The sequence below is a fragment of the Phyllostomus discolor genome, chromosome 2 (assembly GCF_004126475.2).
Source record: "Phyllostomus discolor isolate MPI-MPIP mPhyDis1 chromosome 2, mPhyDis1.pri.v3, whole genome shotgun sequence".
NCBI classification, from domain to species: Eukaryota; Metazoa; Chordata; class Mammalia; order Chiroptera; family Phyllostomidae; genus Phyllostomus; species Phyllostomus discolor.
The window spans coordinates 9,911,229-9,932,390 of NC_040904.2; the positions used below are offsets into that span (position 1 = coordinate 9,911,229).

The following is a 21,162-nucleotide window of genomic DNA, read 5'->3' on the forward strand; positions in this document are numbered from 1 at the left end:
AGTGTGTGTGTGGTGAGCTAGCCCTGCTGCTGGCTGGTCCCATGAGCTGCTCTATCATCCCCCAGGCTTGGTAGCCAGTGTGAAGGGGCGAGGTCTGCCTCCCCCCAGAGCTCAGCGTGTGGTGGGGGCCACGTCGTGTGCTGTAGTGAAGGGCCGGCAGCGGGACGGACTGGCTCCTGGGGACAAAGGTGGGCGGAGGCGACCCAGGGCAGGGGGGCGGGTGGGCACAGGTCCGTGGGAGTCCTCATCGGTGCCCTTGCTCTCAGAGGTGCCTCTGGGCGCTGGCTGGCCGCTGCACGGGGTGCGGCAGCCGTGACGGCTGCCGGTCGCTTGGTGGACGGTGCCCTCGCACCGACACGCGCACGTCAGCTTTTCAGGCACTGTCTCTCGTAAAGACCACGGGGGGGGGGGGGGGGGCTTCTCACTCAGACAGGACTCGAGAGACCCCTGTCTCCCTGGAACGCAGCCCCAGCACGTCTTCCCTCCCTACTACTCCCGGCGTTGTGCCCAGGACAGCCCTGAAGGGTTAACTGTCACATGTCGCTCTGGGCGGTGTGCTGGAAGTCGCTGTGGTGTTGTTGCGAGCGCCCCGATTCTGTGGCTGATGAATGAGCCCCGGCTGTGGCTGCGGCTGCTGCGGCTGTGGAGGAGCAGCCCCCACGTGCCGGCGGGGGGCTGGCCATTGTCGCTTCGGCGGCGGAGCTGCTGAGGCGAGTCACCCGAGAGGGGCACAGAATGAGCTCGGGCTGGCGGCTGGCGGTGGCTCGGCTGGATGGCCTCGCTCGCCACTGGGACTTTCTCTCCACGGGGACCTGCTTCAGCGTCATGGGACGCCGGTACAAGAGGAGGCGCAAGAAGCGCTCGGAGAGGAGAGGTGACGCGTTCGCTTTTATTCTGAGCTGTGAAGTGTGGACCTTAGGTGCGGTGCAAGGGCGCGTCTGTGGGGCTGCAGCTTTGAGAGGGATGTTGCTGCCCGTCGGCTTCGTGTTTTCCCTTGAAAGTGCTTCTCTTCTGTGGGCATCGTCCAGAGTGTAGACAGGGGCTGGCTTAAATTTTAGGCAGAGTTAAGAACGTGTCTATAAACACGTACACAAATCGTTTTAGCTTCCAAGTTTAAAGGGTACGTTAGAAAGATGCCTGTGAAACTGTAAAAGTTTGTGGCTTTGCTTCATAACGGTTCGCCCTTGGCTGCCGCTGTTCATGAATGACTTTTCTAACGTTAAAAATACTCCTCCTGCTGAAGGAAATGAGACTGTGGCAACCGTTGTTAAAATGTTTTCCTTCCAAAAACACGGGCAGCAAATTCCTTGCATTCAACACTTCAGGTGATTTCAGACTTTTAATTCAACTTGATGTTTGAAGACATCAAAATCTATTACATTTTCTTAACACGAGACTCACAAGTTGTGCATGACTGTAAAAATGACAAACTCCTGGGCTTGGGGGGGGGCGTGAATTGTTGCTTTAAAAGGGGCTGTGAGCGTGCCGTGTTTGTGTAGAATGCAGTAACTCCCAGACACCGTTCTGGGTGCAGAGGGGCTTGACTGAAGGGGGCACGGTGTGGGGGGAGCCTCGTTCAGGGGGGTCCCATACCCGCCGCCTGAGGAGACCGGACAGTCCGTCACTGCGACAGCACCCTCGTCCTCATGTTCAGGGGCAGGAGGAGACTGGCAGCCCTCGGGGAGTAACCTGAGCCACAGTTTGCAGTGCAGCGTCCTACGGAGAAACCCGTCTCGGAGCCAGCAATCCCAGGAAAACAGCGTCTTGCTCAATATAACAGAGGGGCTGGTGCCAGGTGGGACCCGTGTCTGGGAGTGGGGGCAGCACCACGACCCCTGGACCTTGGTGGGCACCGTGCTCGCCGTGGGCCGAGGGCAAATGGTGCTTCTGGAGGGGACGTGGGAGTTGGGGCCCAGCCCCCCCCCCCCCCGGGTCTTCCTGCAACTTTGACGGCAGCCTCTGGGATTCAGCTCCCACTCCCATCTCCGGCTGCAGCAGCGTGGACGGGTTTGGTTCCTCAGTCAGGCATCAGAATGCAAGACGCCGCTAAGGCAAGCAGTAGCAGTAAGACAAAGGCAAAAGCAAAACTGCTAGAAGTTTTGATCGAATACCCTAAATTTAGAACGGCCACCATTTTTTTTAGTCGGTCCCTCATCACGGAGTGTTTATGTGGGAGCAAACACTGAGCGTTACAGGGAAAACTCCGTCATCATCCTTTCGGAACTTACTGTAATTCAAGTGGTTCACGTTGCTCCCCTGTTGACAGACTGAAAATGTCTCCCCGCGCTCCGGAGCGGCGGGTCGTAGGCGGGTTGTCACCGCTGTGCCGTGGCGCCCGGGGGTGCCCGGCTGTGTAGTCAGGGGCACTGACCTCCTTTCCCTTCGAGTGTCGAGTAGGAAAATGACACGAGCCCACACAGCAATAGCCATCCAGTGTGAATGATTCTCAGTTATGCCTGTTTTTTTGTCAGATAGGAAAAATACATACTTTCGGTGTGCTACGGAATTGTAGTAATCACTCTGTGTGCCATGAGATGAAAAAGGTTGAAAATTGCTGCTTCCATCAGTAAGGCTTTCTCAAGCACGTTGCGTGTTTGTGACATCTTGGTAGACTGAGAGTGTTACAGGGTTACGAGCAGTTGAGCCCGTGCACTGAAGGTCACGTTCACGGGACGCTCCTGAGTGCGGGCGTCTAGTGTGCCTTACTAAACAGAACATCGTTGTCGGCCAGTGCCTGTTCTTATCTGCACCGTGTGCTTAACAAAAGTGCCTTCAAAACTGGTAAAAGTGAGTTTGTATGACGACTGGCCATCCTGTCTATACCAGCTCAGCAAACATTTATAGGATGTACAATGTAGTCTTTTAACTGTGTGACTGCCAGGGGCCGCACGTCCTGTGTTCTGAGCCTTTCTCAGCCCAGCACAGTGTGAGCCTCCCCACCGCTCTCACCTGCTGGGGCCAGTGCAGCAACGGGCCCCTGTGGGCCTCGGCGACAGTAGGTTGTCGGGGACTTTCCTCACCCCTGAGTTATCCATGCAGTGCCCCCTTCCACGGGCAGGCTGTTCTCCGTGGACTGTGGGTGGGACTCAGGTGGGTCAGCCGAGTCATCAGAAAGTTACAGTTGTGACAGAGGATAATGTACAAGCCAAGCACTGGCGGGGCCCTCCATCAGCTGATAGTGCTGCCCTGGCAGATACTACCAGCTCAGACCCCACACAGCTGCCTTCCCTGGTCCAGCCTGCCCGGGGGCAGCTGCCTACCATTCCACGCGGGCGCTGTTGCTGTTGGAGAGTGGTGGGTGACGTGAGCTGCCCACCACTCCACGCGGGCGCTGTTGCTGTTAGAGAGTGGTGGGTGATGTGCAGAGGCGCTCTGCCCCCGCCACTGTGGTGTGACCAAGGTCCTGTGTCTCCACATCAAGGGCGTTCTCATAGGGAACTCTGTCCCAAGTGGGGTAACACCCCTCGCTGTGCCCAGTCATTCTTGTACCCTGTAAAAACCACCGTTTTCTGGGTACCAGCTCTGCCCTGGGCTGCAGCCTGAGCCTGGGACCCCCCAGTTTCCAGGATGGGGAAGTGAACGTGGTGGGGGACCCTCTGTAGCCATGGCGACCCCCTGGGGGTGTGCTGCCTCTGCGTGCTGCTGGAGGATGGCGTGCACCGAAGGCGGCATGCTGTCTGTTCCTTAGAGAGTGAGGAGGTGCGGCTGGCTGTGGGCCGGCGCAGGCAGCACCCAAGGGAGCCAGCGGCTGTCGTGCCAGCGTTCTCCCCGGTCTCCCATTGCCAAGAGAGTGCCTCCTTGTGAGGTGCAGTGCCTGGTCACACACCAGACGTATAGGATGGGATGTCGTGCATCTCTCCACCCATCCACCTACCCATCCATGTGTTCACACCCCCCCATTCGCCCGTCTGCCCATCCAGCATTCGTCCATCCGTCCAGTCATCCAAAAAGTACCTGCTGGAGCTTTCTGTGTGCTGGCACCGGGGGTTGGTGTGTGCACAGGATAGGGGTGGGGATGGGACTGCCATGGCAAAGGGGCAGCCTCAGCTTTCAGACTTGGGATTCGCTCTGGAATGGGCCCCCTGCAGTCCCAGGAGAGGGGTGAGCGGGTGGAGCTGTGTGTTGAGGTTGTGGAGATGCGGCGTTGCGTCCGTGCTGTGCACATCAGGGCGGAGGGGGTCTTCCCAGTCTTGGGCAGGGACGGAGGACACCCTGTCTGCCGGGAGGGGCAGGAGTCAGGGAAGTTGCTGGCCTCCCCCACCCCGCTGGAAACAGCAGGCTATGGGCAGAAGGCCCAGGTCGGGATGGTTTCACAGCACAGGCGAGGACCCTGCTCCCTGGGACATGCTCCCTCAGCTGGAGGTGTGTCCCAGGGGGAGGCAGAGCCTTCTAGGTCGACAGTGGGAAGAAAGGGCAAGCAAATCTGGGTCTGGTTCTGAAGGCGGGTGTCGCCCAGCCTGCTGTGCTGGGGCAGGGGGTGCAGCAAGAGGAGAGAGCGTGTACACACGTGCGGGTTTATGTGTGAGCGCACACATGTGCACACGCACGGGGAGAGGGAGGGAATGGGACAGGACGGGCAGTGACTGAGTAAGAAGCAAGCCCAGTGCTCTGACACAGCGGGCTCTTGTGCTCACTCAGGGACCCAGGTCTTTTGTCCTGGAGCCGCCCTGCGGTCGCTCACACTGCCCAGTGGCAGGGAGGTGAGGGGGAACACTGCCCACCCCCCGCCGGTTGACAGGAGGCCGCAGCCAGGCCCGGAAGCAGCGCCTCCCACAGTGGGAGGAGCACAGCGCTTCCGTGGGGGACAAACCCCCGTCGCTTCCAGACCTGCAACCCTGCTCTGTCAGTGTGACAGCGGACGCCTCTCTGTGCTTACTAGGCAGGGAGCTTGTTAAAGCCTATTTGCATGTATTTTTTTAGCAATTTTGTTCACATGCGTCTACCATTTTTTGAAGTCAGATACTATCTTTCTGCTGTGGCTGTAGTCAGCTGTTGAAAGTTCGACAAAAGAAACAGGCTCACATTCAGATAGTCGGGGCACGAGGAGGTCGCCAGGCGCCCGGGGTCAGGCTCTTCTCGAAGGTGCTGCCTTCCGACACGGGGGCATCCAGAGCCCCTGAGGTGTGCAGGCGGACATGTGGTCCTCCGCCCAGTGGACTGGGTCAGAGTGGGGTGAAGACATCGTCCTGGACGGGGGGGGGGGGGGGGGGGGGGGGGGCCTTCCTTCCACTGTGAGATCTGAGTCATTCCTACGGGTTCCCACGGGGGCAGAGTGAGGAGGCGGGGGTGAAGGGTGGGGGCTCGGGCACCAGGCCGGTTCTGACAGTTGTTTTAACCCAAAGAAGTTGCTTTTGTGTTGATTTCACTCTCTCTGTTGCTGTATCAGTCTGTTCACCATTTTGTCCGAATCTGTGCCGCTCACGGCATGTCCAGCCTGGGCTGCACGCCTTCCAGTTGCCTCGTGTGCGTGTCTGTGTGTGTGTGTGTGTGTGTGTGTGTCTGTGTGTGTGTGTGTGTGTGTGTGCGTGTGACAAGCTGAGCACGCTTTGTGAACATTCCCGATAGCTCGGTTCCGTTTGGTGCGCAGTGTAGTTAATTAAACACACGCGGAAGATGCTAGATTCCGTGCGTCTGGAGTGCCACTCAACATCCTCCTGGCTGTGGTGGGAGCTCCCAGGGTTGTGGGCTTTTATCGCAAGTAGGGGGACTTTGCCTGCCGCCTGGTCTCCCGGTCCCCAGCGGTCGTTCTGCCCCGAGAGGACGTGCTCGGCTTGGCCTTCCCCACCGTGCGTGGGTCTGCAGACGGTGGGGCTCTGGGTCGTTGTCCTTCCAGCTCCTGGTCCTCGTGTTGTCCGGTGCGGAGCCCACCAGCCGTGGGCACCAGGGAGGGGAAGAGAACAAGCTGAAACATGACTTTGAAAGTGTACTTCTCTGAGAATTACTTTAATCCTCCCGAGATTATAAATAGCAAGGTTTCTAGTATCTGCTGTGGGGCCGAGGCTGCCAACAACTGGGGCGAATCAGTGAGGCTGCGTTTGCGTCCTGCAGCCACGCCCTCTGGGGTTTCGGTCAGTTTCGGCTTCCTGTCCCGTCCGCTGAGTCTGGGAATCTGGTTTATCAGGAACAGCCACACGTGACGAGGGGCGTCGAGAAGCGTGCGGCTGCCCGTGCTGGCCCTGCTCTGCGCTGTGGTCACGCCGGCAGCCGGTGCTCGGGAGCGCTTGCCGTGTGCATGGGCTCGCCCACCCCCAGCCCCCCACCCCCACAGCCCTGCAGGTCCCCCAGCCCCTGCGACGTGCGTGTTACTGATGGGAGCGTGGCTCAGTGCCACACAGCTGGACACTGAAGTGGGCTCCTCCAGGACTGGGGCCCCGGCCCCCGTCTGCCATCCCCACAGCAGCTGGCCTGTGGGCCACAGGCTCAGGAGGGGTCCAGCAAGGCATTCGTCACCCACATGACAGCATCGTCCTGGCTGCTGGGGAGACACTGCTTCCTCAGGAGTCGGTGCTCACCAGTACTCAGCGGCTGACTTTCACAGACGTGGCGCCGGCTCTTCTGGGCTCCGCCTCTCCAGCAGGTGCTTGAGAACCTGCTCGTCAGCAGCCCCAGAGTTGCTGGCTGGGACTTGGATGGAGGCAGCAGTGGGTCCGTAGACCAGCTTGGGGAGAGCTGACATCTCGACGATGCTGAGTCTTCCTGTCCGTGAACATGGACTGTGTCTACGCTCATTTAGGGCTTCTTTCCTTTCTCTCGTCAGAGTTTTGCAGTTTTCCTCACCTGGGTCTTTACTTATCTTGTTTGATTTCTGTCTAAGCATTTGATTTTGGGGGTGGTCATGTAAGCAGTCTTGTGCTTTTCTTTCAAAGTCCACTTGTTCACTGCTCTTATATAGGAAAGCAATGGACTTCTTTATACTGACCTTGCATTCTGCAGTCTTGCTACAATTGCTTATTAGTTTCAGGAGTTTCTGGTTGGTAGCTATGCTTATTTTAATTGTCCTGTGTTGCATTTCGCTAGAAGAAACACGTTTGCTGAAAGTAACGCACGCTCCTCGTTTGCTGTGCGTAGTCTGCTCCGGCTCACGCACAAATCTCCGATGGGTGAGTGAACTGAACACCCATTACTCAGATGGTTTCCTTGGAAAGAAACTATTTCATTGTGAAATATAATAACTTGATAGCTGTGAACACTTTACTGATGATTTGTTTAAATAATACTGAATTGGATTAATTTCCTTCAAATAATGTAAGGATTCTATACGTCAGTTGCCTTTGCTGAATAAATAATCACCTCGCCACTCAGTGTTTTGCTGTAGCTACAGGGTTAATCTAGCCTTCAGCATGTCGCTTGATTTATACTAAAGAATCAACAGGAGTTGTCTCCGTTTAACGCCACTTTTTAAAAATTTGCAGTGTTGGCTATTAAAAATAAAACCTGTAACAATTATAAAAATATGTAAAATGTTTCTCGAAACCATTTTTTGAGACTAACATGGATTACACCTAGTAGTAATTACTAGTAACTTTAATCAAGGTTACTGTGTGTCTTAAACATTTTTTAATGTGTAAGTTTTTAGTGAATTCCTAAAGACAGTACTTTTCACCAGCACAATAGACAATATTCAAGTTCTGATGCATCTTCCTATAAATAATTCACATTCTTTATGTTTCAGTCCAGAACATCTTTTCTCACCGAGGGAAGGGAAGGAGAGGGCAGAGGTGGGGCGGGTGCAGCTCCTCTTCCACAGACCTGAGGAGTACAGCCGGAAGTCAGGGAACACGGCCTATGTCTTAATTTGTATTAAGACAAATTAAGTCTTAATACAAGCTTATTAAGCTTATGTCGTAGGTGCTTTACGACATAAGCACCTACAAAGGTATAAAGAATAATACAGCAGATAACAGGTACCCACCGCCCACTTAATGAAAAAAAGCATCGCCAGTGCATCCTGTTAGGTGAAAAGTGACCCAGGGAGAACCGAAGTGACACTCATGAGTGACACTAGTGACTGACACCGTGGACCAGCCTCGTCGTCTTCCCTGTGGTCCCACACCCCCTGTCCGGCTCGTCACAGGTGCCTCCCGGTGTGGCTGGCCTGGGAGGCCACCCTCATCCGAATGGTGGGGTTCCGAACGTGCTGCAGTCCAGGCTGGGCCTTCGAGTCCTTGGTCTGGGTCCGCAGGGCCACGCACTGTCTGGGCGTCAGGGCCCGTGGGTGCGGTCAGAGCGCTGGCCCCGCCTCCTCACTCCTTTCATCCTGAGTTTTTCCCGAACACACACACCCGTCTGTCCTTCCGTGTAAACCTTAGAATCCACTCGTTCAGTTCTGTTAGGAAAAGAAAGGTCGGAGCTGGTGCTGCAACCAAGTTAAACATCGACCCCAGGTCTTCTGATGCCAAGTTTGACGGCTTTTTTCGCGCTTGGCTGCCTCCCAAGTTCAGCTGACTTCTCCCTGCTTTACGAGCACACCGAACAGTGGAGAAACCCTTTGAATATTGCTACCAAACAAAGCTTCTCTTTAATTGGTCATTCCTGGAATCCTGTTCCGTGTGGGGTTTCTGATGGTGTTTTAATTCTGACGTGTTTATAGTTCAGGCCGCAAGCGGTGCTTTCAGAAGGAGAGCGGAGCGGCTGTGTGAAATGCTCCGAAGTGCGTGCACTTGCTGTTTCGCTTTGTTTCATAACCTTTGGGGCGAGAGTTGGCATTTGTGGGAGGTGGGGATGCCGGCCCCGCCCAGCAGGAGCCTTTGGGGCCTCCATTCTCCCTGCACGCGGCCCGCCCGCCGCTCCGTGGGGTCTGATCGTTTCCCACTGCGAGACATTTCCGTGTCCTTTTTAAGAATTTTAATATGTAGGAGCAGGAAAACAGGGCGCTCTGCAAATTAGGGGAGCTGCATTAGGGCCGGGCCCCTCCCGTTGGCTCAGACTCACTGTCATTGTCACGGGCAGCGTGTTCCCCCTCGTCCCCGACCTCCAGGCAGGCCAGCCCGCTCGGCACACCCTCACTGATGCACCGTCGAGTATTCGTGCCTGCTGCCTGCTTCTAATTACACTTTCTACTTGGAGGTCATGTTGATCCTCGAGTAGCCATGAGAAATGATACAGAGAGAACCATGTTTGCCTGACACAGCGCGGTGTCACAGTCAGGACGCTGACCCGATACAGCCAGGGTCCAGACCGTCCCATCGCCACCTGGGTCGCTCTTCCGTGCTTTTGTAGCCACCCCTTACCCTCCCAATACGTGCAGCCACTGATCTGCTCTCCATTTCTACTTACCTCGTTTCAAGAACATCTTATATATAAGTGCACCATGCAGTAGGTGACTTCCGGACTGACTTTTTTCCCGAAGCCTCTTCTATGGAGATTCACCCCAGTGGCTGCGAGTGTCGGTGGTCGTCCTTTTTCGGCTGCGGCATCGAGTTCCTCCACATGGAGGCGCCGTGGGGCGTCCAACCACTTGCCTGTTGCAGGATGCCTGGGTTGTTTCCAGGTTGGGGCTGTTGTGAGTGACGTTGCCGTGAACATTTGTGCACGTTTTTCATGTGAACTTAAGCCTTCATTTCTCTGGGATAAACGCCCCTGTTTAGTTTTCAAGAAACTCCCAAACTTTCCAGAGGGGCCATACCATTTACATCCCCCCCAGCAGTGAGGAGGGACCCACCCAGTTTCTCTGCCCCCTCGCCGGCATTCGGGCCGTCACATTTCTCGCTTCGGCCCCTCGTGGGGTGCAGCGGTGTCTCACGGGGCTGTGAGTCCTGTTTCCCTGCCGGCTAACGACACTGACCACTCTCACGGGCTTTTCTTCCACCCACTCTCACGGGCTTTCCTTGTGTGTTCCGTTTGTGGAATGTGTGGCTTTCAGCTATTTCCTCCCTCAGTCGGTAGCTTGTCTTTTCATCGCCTTAGCAGGGTCTTGAGCAGAGCAAAGACGCCTGATTTCGATGAGGTCCAATTCGCCAGCAAGGCCGATTTAGACTGTGGATTGCGCTTTCGGCGTCTCCTGTGCCTGGGCGAGCCGGGCCGAGCCCCTGGCCCCCCGAGTTCCCTCCCATGAGTCCCCCGCAGGCTTTATCGTGCACATGTCACGCCTACGCCCCTGGCCCATCTCAGGTGCAGGTTGGAGCCGGTGTGAGACCCGGCTGCCCGGTGGCTGCAGCACCGTCTGCTGCCAGCTGCCCCGCTCCTCTGCAGGGCCCCCAGCGGGCACCTGTGGGCCCGCCCCTGGGCTCTGTCTGCTCTGCCTGCTCCGTTTGTGTGTCCCTCGCAACACCGCTGTCTCGGTGAAGAGCGCTGCCTAGTGTGCGAGGCCGTCAGGTACAGTGGGCCCCCCCGCCTCTTCCTAATGGCCGCTGGAAACCCTCCCAGACAGTCCTGCCCAGGCCTCTGGGTCGGCGTCTGTCATCTGCCTTTTTTCATTCAGTTTGAGATCTTCCTGGCTGTTGGTGTGATTTTTGATTGACCCCTTTTACATATTACGTTATAAGACTCTATACCTCACTTTAGCCTTTGTGTTAGATGATTTTCTCTCATGCTGCTCTGTTAGGGGAGGGGGGATGCCACCTCAGGTGCCCCTCCATGGCTCCCTGACACTGCCGGGTGGGGTGGGGTGGGGGACCGTCCTAACTCCACTGGGCCTCCTCTGATACCCCAGCGCAGCCGGAAAGGGCACCTCACTGCCGTGATACAGGTAGGGGTGGAAGTCCAGCCCCCTGTGTGTTCTCTCCCATGCTGCCTTGCCAGGATGGGAGGGAAGGGCAGTCCAGGATTCCCCCTCATCCATGCTGGGTGGAAGGGTGGGGTCTGGCTGGGGTGGGATTGCCTGTCGCCTCCTGTCCTGCAGGAGGGACCTCTGCCGGTCCCTTGCCAGAGAGAGCAGCATTCGTTGGGGTGTTTTGGTTTGTGCCCATTGATGTTTCCAGGTTGCTGGCTCCTTCAGCTCCAAGTCTGGGGTCATGACACAGAAAGGAGACCAGGGGACCCGTGCTGTGTCATCCTTCAGGTCCCAGCAGGTCTGTCCTCCTCTTTCCCCTCTATACGTGGTGTCAGGTGATGCAGACACCGGCCCAGTGTCCGTGTCATTATGGGTGAAATGAGACATTCACACAGACTACCGAGTCCGGTGGAGGAGAAGGGACAGCATGGCTTCTCTCTCAAGGGAAGCAAAAACCTTGGCCCTTACCATGACTGGCCTTTTTGGGGTTCCTTGGCACATTACATGCTGGTCCTCATTTCCTATGCACAGGTTCGCTTTTGGTGGTTACCTTTTACAGAAAACAAAGGAGCCAATACCGCTAATTACATCACAGAAGAGGGATATTTGCAAATGAAAAGGCAAAAGGGGTTGAACTGGTTCCACTCATCCTTGGAAGGTTTAGCATGGATTTTAGGAAGTTACTTTGCAGTAAATATCCTCAATTCAGGGTGAGGGAGTTTTTTAGCAAGAGCGAGACTCAAAGCAGCCTAGGCACATTGCAGGCCTGATTCCCCACGGGAGGACCTATCCATGGGCGTGGGTCCTGTGCATCTCCGAGTGGGAGCTGGGCCCACACCATGGAGAACGTCTCCTACAGTCAGGGTCTTCAGCTGTACGGAGCGGGGGAGGGAGGAGGACGTGGGCACCACCCTCCCGCTGCGCGAGTCCCTGCTGCCTGTTTCGGGACCAGAGGTCAACGAATAACAGCGGAGCGATCAGAACGGTTGTGCGTTGTTTCCCGAACTGACAGTTCGGGTTTGCTCGTGACGGGGTTTCTCATGCGGCCTCCAGATGTTCCCCTCCCGCCCACCCCATCTCCTGTCTTCACGGGGCGTCCAGCCACCCTCTCCTGTAGGCTCAGCGTCACCTCCACAGGCCCGTCTTTCGACCTGCCCCGCAGCCCAGAGGCCTTCGGAGCACATTGCCGAAGGCGCACAGTAGTCTCGCAGCCCTGCCACGTCTTACCTCCCACTCTAGACCTCACGGAAATCGCTCCTCGTTAAAATTGTCCATCATGGGCCCTGACCGGTGTGGCTCAGTGGGTTAGGCCTCTTCCCACAAACTGAAAGGTCACCGGTTTGATTCCCAGTCAGGGCACAAGCTTGGGTTGCCAGTTTAGTCCCCGGTCAGGGCACGTACCAGAGGCGACCGATCGATATTCCCCTCTTTTATCCATGTTCTCTCTCTCCCTCCCTTCCCCTGTCTCTAAAAATCAGTAAATAAACACAAACGTTCAGTAAGTGAAACTGTAAAACACATGCACACACAGCATTGCATACCGACCCCACCTGCCCGCCAGCCGGCCCGAGCAGTGACTAGCCTCGGACCTTCCATTTCAGCCAGGCGCCACCTGCTTCCCCACCCGGGTCATGTTGTAATAGTGAATGCCAGGTGTTGCCGTGTCATCCCTCAGCACCTCAGTACTTCAGTATGACTGAAGGTAAGTCCTAGCTCCGCACCTTGAAATGATGAACAAGAATTCCTGGTTACAGTCAGCTCTCCGGATGGCATCTGTACCTGAATTTCTCCTTCGCAGGATCTGTCTGACTCATTTCCAGCCCTTGCCGTGTCCGCGCTGTGCTGTGCACAGAGCAGGTTTCCAGAAAACGTGTCTTTATATAATTAATGAATGTAAAGCAATAATGCTTTTAAAACTATCTGGAACACTCTCTTGAATAACGGATTCTAAATAGAAACTCGTTGAGCTTTTAGCAACAAGTTTACCAGATATGCAGTGAGATTCAACACTATTAACAAATGGTTGTCATGAAAACTGTATATATATTTTAGACATTTGATGTATGAGAGATGTTTATAAGATATGTGCATGCTTTAGCACATTTTAGCCACCATCTTCTAAAAAACAATGAATTTGCCTTTGTGATTTGTACTATCGATGTTATTTGTATACAAAGCAACATGTGGCTACAAATTTGCAAGTCGTCTTTTTCATCAATTACAATTTGATGGGATCATTAATTATAGATTGTGTATTAGTAAAATTTTGCAAAGTATAGCCATAGTATTTAGGAAGAGCAAACTCTTGAGTTTGTTAAGAATTAGATCATTGGAGCGATTGTTCTTTGAGGATTTCCTGTTATTTATTTCTCCTGCTAATAAAATAATGTTGTTCTTGGCTAACAAGTTCGATGAGATTTTAACAATTCCATGCATTTTAGATTCATCCGTGTGAGGTGCGACTCAAGAGGAAAGAGGAATAATGAAGTGAAATGCCGTGGGCCCTTCTTTTTCTTTGCAGCTTTATTTTGTGACCCAGACCGGCAGTCTGCCAGAGCGGAGGCCCAGTGCAGGCGGCTGGAGTCCTGTCTGGGCTCTGCGGCCGTCTGGGGCCGTGCGGCCTCCAGGCCCTCGCACGGGAGAGACTGAAGACGTGAACACTGTCACCTTTCTCCCTGGTTTGGGGCTCCCCAGGGCCCCGGCCCCGGAATCAAGGCCACCCCTGCCTGCATGTGGCAGAGCCCTCGGGCGTCCTGTCCCGGCAGCAGATGGACTGGCCTTGTTTCCTGCGTCTCTTTTCCGTGTGCAGCTGCGTTGGCGCCGTTTCTGCAGAGGAGCCTCACCCCATGGTGCTCGTGTGATGGACGCACTAAATGTGACTTTCTTGCTGTCTTTCAGACAGAAACAGCCTCCGCCAGTCAAGAAACCCTCTGCAGCCTTTCGCCATGGATCTAGAAGACGAAGAAAACCTGAGTAAGACCTAGGCCTGCCACGTAGTCCGGAGTGGCCGGTTTGCCATTAGTCCTGGTGTTTCTGGAACTTCATTTCATGACGCCGCTTTGGGGGCACGATCTCCCTGTGATACGGGCTCCCAGCAGTGGCATGTTTTTAATTTGCGATACGTGCCGTCTTTGCTGCGGGCACCTCTCTCGCAGCCACACATGTGGGGCTGTCACTCCTGGCCATCGTCCTGGCCACGGCGCCCTTACCTGGGAGGAGGCGTGCCTCCAGGCACACGTCTCGTGAGGCTGCGCAGTCGCAGCCTGGTTGTCACGGTGACGGTCAGGTCCCTCTGTGCAGATCTAAGATAACCTTTGAGGCGGATTTAATTACCTGGCCATCTGAAGTAACAGCACGTGCACTTTCTGTCCAAATACAGTGGGTTCTCCCGCATCATGAGGGGAAGGGCTCACGTGGATCCGCTGAGCGTAAGTTCCCAGACTGTCAGGAGCCCTGGGACGGTGTGGCCTGACACACCTTGGGCCCTTCTCCGTCCCACACTGTCCTCTCCAGGGTGGAGGGGCGGAGGGGACAGAGAGGTTCAGGGCTGTGCCAGCTTCCCCTCTCCATGCTGCGCTCTGTGGAAAGCCCAGTGAATGCACTTCTCTTCCGTTTTATCTTTAGTCCCAGAGAGCAGTGCACTTAAAGAAGGCTTAAGTGCTCCCACAGAGGTTGGGAGCTCGTAGCAGGGCCACGGCTACAAAGACATCCTTTTCCTGGTGCGTGTGCCTGTGCACGGTCTTACCGGTGGGTGTCCAGTGGCTGCCGAGAAAGAACGTGCAGGTCTAAATGATGAGTGACATTTTACTCAGAGTGGCCACCTGTGACCAGAACACAGTTCAGTCCCTTTCTCTGTGACTTCACCCAAACCGACCAGCTGAGTGAGGCCTTGGAGTTGGCTCCGTTACCCGAGGTTCATGCAGCAGAACGGCCTGCCTCGCACACAGGCTGGTCTGTGAGTTTGGTCGTGGACGGGACGGGGTGGGCTGGGTCTTGGTCACATGAACTGCACAGTAGATGCTCTCTCTGGCGGAAGTCAGTGCCTCTGGGATGGATGCCAGCACGAGCAACTGACCAGGCGTGTTGCAGAAGCACGTGGGGCTGTCCCCATCCTCCTGCCGACCTGTGCGTGTAGCCCCTGACTGCCTGGTCGCCATCATGGCCCACTCCTGAGGTCCTTCTAGAACCAGCCCTATGTTTTTACCGGCCGGTTCCCCTCGCCATCTCCAGCTCTGCCCGTGCACGATTTCCCATGAAGGGCATGTGTGCATGTGTCCCCAGCCTCCTTTTGGTTGGCACTGGGGGCTGTCGTCCACGGCAGCGGTCATCTGGTTTGGGTGCAAATGTCACAGAGTGTGGGTTGTATAACTGTCTCCAGACTGACCCTGTGCTAATTTAGATAAAGAATCCTCCTGAGTAGTTTTTCTGTACAGATAAGCTGCCAGTTTAAGCGCTGAAACTTAGCAGTGCCAGTTCTGTGTCTTTATCACTTTGAAAGCAACAAGAAATGCTATCATGATGAACAGTTACATTCATGAAGCAAAGTAGCGTGGTGTGCAAAGAGAAAGCGACGAGGAAGAATTGTGATAGTGGGGAGGTCTTCCTCCACTTTTATTGCTTTCTCTTTACCTGGCAGCATTTTTAATGAGATAGACTATGAGCAGTATTTCAGTGCCTCTGAAGCAAATGAGAGCTTAGAATTTCTGTGACCTATGTTATAAAAAAAGTGAACCTTTCCTACAATCACAAGATTGTCAATCCAATACCGATTATTTTAATCTCTTAAAGGAAAGCATGTGGTCGTTTGAGGATACAAACGTTTGGTTGAGTGCGTGTCAGAGTGTATTTTTCCGGTGACCCGAGTGTCTACATCGCTGGTTCTGTTTGGCAGAAGCGCCGGCGTGTCGCGGCCGCCTGTGTGACGTCCTCGCTGTTCGCGCATCTAACCTGTCTCGCTCTGCCCTTCTCACCTTTTGTTCCCTCTGAGCACCGAAAGGAGTAACCTATCGAGCTTTTGCTGGAGGATGTTATAAATGAAAATTTAGCGTCTATTCCGTCAGCTTTGTCAACTGGGAGAAGTGGTGTGTGTGCGTCAGGGCCTGGAGAAGCGCCGTCTGCAGAGACGGCGCACCCGTCTCTCGTCTCTGCCGCAGGCCAGCGCCTGGCCCCCCCCCAGGGCTGCGTTCAAACCAGGGCCGTTCTCTCTGCCTCTAGGCTGAGTGCCGGCAGCCGGGGAAACGCGAAGCCTCTCGCTGTGGCATTGGCAGCCCAAGGCCCAGACTTGCTGCCGTGTCAAAGCCTCCGTAGGCGGAGCCGATGGCGTTTGCTTAGCACGATGAGAGTCTGCTTTCATATCATGTCGTCAAAACAGACCCAGGCCCCTAAACTGGGCACCTCTAAATTGGCTTATGTTCTAAAAACCACTCTGATGACTCACAAGATACATTGTGGGGTTTGGAAGTCAGTAGTAGACCTTTAAATTCCATGATGCCAGCACCCTGGCGCCCTGCAACCAACACTCCTGCGCTTCACGCGCCAGGCGGCCCCGGACCCAGCCAGGGAGATGGGGATTGCTTGCCGCTCTTTTTCAAAAAGCTTGGTAAACATGAAGGGAAGAGTAAGCGCTTTTTATACCCCTTTTTGAAATTAAAATCATATTGATTTGGCCACGAACTTATAGGGTACTGAAGTTATCTTTATTATTTATTAATTATAACTACAAGCTACCTTTAAAAGGTTGAACAACCAAGTTATTCATAAATCCATCAAGTGTTTGTTTTAAAAAAGGTTTAAAAGACAAAATTTCCAGCTTTAGTTACGAAGTTGTAGCCGGCCTGCAGCTTCAATTTTACGCCTTCCTATTATATATATATATTTTTTACTACTGTGGAATATATTAAGGATTCAGAGGTAAATCAATCCCCTCATAAAGTAAAAGTTTTTAAATGAATACTAGAAATGAAGCTACATCCTTCAGAAATCATTGTTAAGCAGCCAGAATACATAATCACGTAAGCCGATTTCTAAGATTGATTCATGAACTAAGTCAAATGACTGCACAAATTGACCAGATATTTTGAACCTGGAAAACTAGTCAGCCTGTAAATGCTGCATTTAAACGCGGCCCCTCCTCTGCGAGATGCCGCAGCTCAGAGCCGACCGTGAGAGGAAGTGCCCCCAGGAGGGGCGGGGGGTGCCAGGCTAGACCGGCACCTGTCAGTACTAGTGCCATATTCACTAGTGTGAGGTCTTCTGGACACATCTACCGTGCCACACTTCGGTGTTCCAGAAGATCCTCATAAAAGTGACTTTAAAAACTCACCTTCTAATGCAAAAGCAGTTGGTGATAATGACTAGAGACGGAAGGAGCTACTATTCAGGGAGGTGTCCGGCGGCCCAGGTCAGTTGAGGCCCCAAGCTGGGGGTTCAAGGTGCAGTCCCTCCCGGACAGGCAGCAGGGACCACAACGTAGGACACACATCACTTACCCAGTTACAAAGAGCGATAAAGGAATCCATAAATTTTGCATTTACAAGATCCTGCAACGAAGGCGTTGTAAGTTGCTCTTTCTGGGCACGCAGGTTCCAGCAGCACAGAGGCTAAGGACAGCGGCAGCGCGGGCCGCGGGCCCCCCGGGGACGGCAGCGGCACGCCGGGGCTGGCCGATGGCTGCCCGCTCCCCAACGGGGGCGGCGGGTCCGCCGGCAGGAAGCGGCCCCTGGACGAGGGCAGCAACGGGCACGCCAAGTTCCGCCTGAAGAAGAGGAGGAGGGCGCCGGGGCCGGCGCTGCCCAAGAACGCGCTGATGCAGCTGAACGAGATCAAGCCCGGCCTGCAGTACTCGCTGCTGTCCCAGACGGGGCCCGTGCACGCGCCGCTCTTCGTCATGTCCGTGGAGGTGAACGGGCAGGTGTTCGAGGGCTCTGGCCCCACCAAGAAGAAGGCCAAGCTGCACGCCGCTGAGAAGGCCCTGCGCTCCTTCGTCCAGTTCCCCAACGCCTCCGAGGCCCACCTGGCCATGGGGCGGAGCCTGTCCGCCAACGCGGACTTCACGTCCGACCAAGCCGACTTCCCCGACACGCTCTTCAACGGCTTCGAGACGCCGGACAGGTCGGACGTGCCGTTCTTCATGGGCTCCAACGGCGACGACTCCTTCAGCTCCAGCGGGGACCTCAGCCTGTCAGCGTCCCCGGTGCCCGCCAGCCTCGTGCAGCCCCCGCTCCCGGCCCTGCCGCCCTTCCCCCTGCCCAGCGGGAAGAACCCCGTGATGATCCTGAACGAGCTGCGCCCGGGCCTGAAGTATGACTTCCTCTCGGAGAGCGGGGAGAGCCACGCCAAGAACTTTGTCATGTCCGTGGTGGTGGACGGCCAGTTCTTCGAAGGCTCGGGAAGGAACAAAAAGCTCGCCAAGGCCCGGGCCGCGCAGTCCGCCCTGGCCGCCGTCTTCAACCTGCACCTGGATCAGACGCCATCGCGCCAGCCCATCCTCAGCGAGGGCCTCCAGTTGCACCTACCCCAGGTGAGGACGGGTCCGGGCACGGCCTGGTCATGCTTTTAGATGGGACTCGGTTTCACTGTCACTGCTGACTTTCCATCTTCCGTCACCGTCCTCACCACGGTTCCCACCAGTGAGTGTGGCCGCTGCGCAGGCTCTCTGAGATTATGCTGGCCGCGTTGTCCCTGGGCGGGCAGCCACCCGAGGCTGTCGCAGCACAGGGTGGGGACACCAGGGCGGTGCTATTGGCCCTCTCCGTGCTGAGCTTCGCCCTGGAAGGCAGACCACGGTCCCCTCCCTGTGGCGGCACAGGTGTTCCGGACACGGGCACCTGCCCCAGCCCAGGGTGCTTTCTGAAGTCTTGCTGGGCTGGGGGCACCAGGGGAGTGCGTTGGCCTGGCAGCTGCTGAAACCCAAGGGTTGGGGGGCTCTGGGCTGCACAGGACTGGCCAGTGGCCGCACTCTTGAGCCCCCGGTGGAAGGGAGCATGTGTCAGAGGGACAAGGGGTGTGGGGGGCCCCCCAGGCATCCAGGCCTCTGTGCCTGGGGTTCGCCACTTGGGATTCGTACAGGCTTCCTCCTGCCTGGCCAGAGTGGGCGGCCACTCTTCCATTTGGTCTTGGATCCCCACACCCCCTAATATCGGGGTGAACACAGGGAAACATGCAGGGGGGCTCAGATTGGTGTCTGCGAGGGAGGAAGCTGACGGGGAAGGAACACGTAGTATCCTCCGCGAATCCTACACCTCCGCTTATTTATTGCTTCTTTTCTTAGAAATTCAAAATTCTCCAGTCTACTGTAAAAACCAGTCTTTCAGGGAGAAAACCTGTCCTTCTTGTCTGTTTATCCCTTCTTGTCAAAGCATCATTCAGTTCGAAGACAAAACATGTCGCAGTTTGAGCAGAAAGATGAAGGACCTGGGCATCAGCAGGCAGGTGGCCTGTGCTCTCTCAGAGAGACCGCAGATGTCAGCCCGTCTTTCGCCTTCGAGCCAGTCTGAGTGACCTGGGTGCAGGTGTCCCCCGAGACGGCCAAGTCCCCCGGCTTTAAAAGGAGGAAATTTATTTTATTTTTTTAAGCAATGTCACGCAGCACCCTTATGAAGTGGCATGCTCACGGTAATGTGCTGATTTTTTGTGAGTCGAGTAATTGCTTCCAACGTTGACCTCTTGCTCCAAGGCCACTTATAGTCTTACAGAGCAGTGGCACTCGTTCCCAAGTGACTTTTTTAGTTCTCAGGTCCACTGTTCGCTGAACTATGTCAGCCTGAGCTCAGGACGACACCTGACTTGCCCTGTGGTCCCCGAACGTGAGCAGGGCCGGGTGTGAGAGAGTGAAGCCCGCTGAGCGCTCTGCCTCCCAGGCGCCAGGTTGTGCAGTGCAGACGGGGAACGTGGCAGAGGGGGGCAGAGGGGGTCTGTGTGTGTGCATGTGCATGAGTGTGCACGCATGTGCACTCGCAGCCCCACCCCCAGGCCAGGCTCAGTGGAGCGGTGGTGACCAGAGCCCCTGGCCTGGGAGGGCTGGGCCTGTGCAGCATCTGTGGGGAGGGCATCCGTGGGGAGGGCATGTGTGGGGATCCTGCAGGGAAGGGTGTGGGGGGAGGGGCCGCCCTAGCACCAGCCCCGCCCACACCACTTGCAGGTTCTGCAGGTGCTGAGCTGTGGTTTCAGGACTCCTGTGGTCCCTGGCCCCGTGAGGCCTGAGGGAGTGGAGCTGCTTAGGTCAGACATCACTGGTCATGTGATCCTTTCCCTTCATGGCATTCACATCAGCACCAGACAGTTTAAAAACCGGGTGCCACGGACCGCACGGGCGAGTGCAAAACACCCTGTGAGCAGTGCACGTTAGTGAAGTGGCCCAGCCCAGCCACAGCGCCCCTCCGCCCAAGTGTCACTGCAAGAGGGGATGCCGGGGCCTGTGGGGGGGTGGGGGTGCCATTTAGGAGCGTGGGACCTTGTCATTACACCCACCGCCACAGGTGGAGGGAGAGGCACTTCATTGCCCATAGAGAAAGAGGGAGTGACCTCTTTAAGGGGGTGGAAGCACTGCCCGTGTGTGCAGATGCTGGCATCACACCAGCAAGTAAGTGTGTGCAGAAGTGCCCGACCTCCATCTGAACTCAGATACAACTCTTGTGCTTTTCTCCAAAAATGTGTAGATGCACCTAACTTTTATGAAAAGAGACTTTTATCTGCTCTAACGTCTCACTGTTTTCCCTTCTGTGTGAGTTGGAATGTGTTGTCCTTTACCTTTGGTACCCCTGCCTGTGTGTGGCCGCACCCCCTTTCTGTCTGTGCTCTGCTCGGTGCTCTGTGCTCACATCTGCAGCACCGAGGCCTCTGCCAGGTGCCAGGTGAGGCCCTCGGGCCCCGCCTGGACCTTCTGCCCACTCTCCCCTGGGGCTCACTGGGATTTGCTGGTGCAGTGACGGGAGCAAAATCTCCTGACAGCTGTGCTTTTCCCAAATAAGTCGTCATCTAGGATGAATGACTTTCCTATTCGTTCTGAGAGTGTTGTGTTAAGAGCCAAGGTGGGGACACTAGACTGGGACATTTGATTATCAAGACAAGTGTGAGATGGAGGGTGTGTAGGTCCACTGTGGCTCTTACGCACACACTGTTGTGCACCGCTTCCTGGAACTCAAAGGGTCCGCTTTATCACGATAAATCGTGAGTCATAAAAATGAGACACGCCCCAAGTCTAACAGAGGGTTAGCGTCTGGAAGCTCTCCCTGTGGCACAGGTGCTGTCGGAGCTGGCCGCACGCCAGCTGCCGCGTTCCAGGCCTCACTGAGCGCCTTACCCAGAGTGCGTCCCGCTGTCCCTTGATCCAAGTGACCACTGCCCTGCAGGCTCTGGTCAGTGCTGGATCCTGAGAGCACAGCTGAGCCAGGGTGGTTCGCCTCTGGTGCTGAAATACCCGAGGCACCCGATGGGCGGGACCTTTGAGGGGG

At 55.6% G+C, this 21,162-nt stretch overlaps 1 protein-coding gene and 1 long non-coding RNA gene across 3 annotated transcripts in view; one reads left to right on the forward strand and one right to left on the reverse strand.

Moving 5' to 3' along the window:
* The window catches only part of LOC118498772, a 39,024-nt gene extending 24,950 nt beyond the window's left edge, over positions 1 to 14,074 (reverse strand). The window contains exon 1 of the long non-coding RNA XR_004901226.1: positions 13,612 to 14,074. This is a non-coding gene — a long non-coding RNA (uncharacterized LOC118498772). The remainder of the gene's footprint in view (positions 1 to 13,611) is intronic.
* The window catches only part of ADARB1 (adenosine deaminase RNA specific B1), a 35,268-nt gene continuing 27,715 nt past the window's right edge, over positions 13,610 to 21,162 (forward strand). For both annotated transcript variants that reach the window (XM_028505033.2, XM_036017502.1), the window contains exons 1-2: positions 13,610 to 13,684; positions 17,293 to 18,230. In XM_028505033.2, the coding sequence (XP_028360834.1) occupies positions 13,657 to 13,684; positions 17,293 to 18,230 (966 nt within the window). In that variant the 5' untranslated portion in view covers positions 13,610 to 13,656. The remainder of the gene's footprint in view (positions 13,685 to 17,292; positions 18,231 to 21,162) is intronic.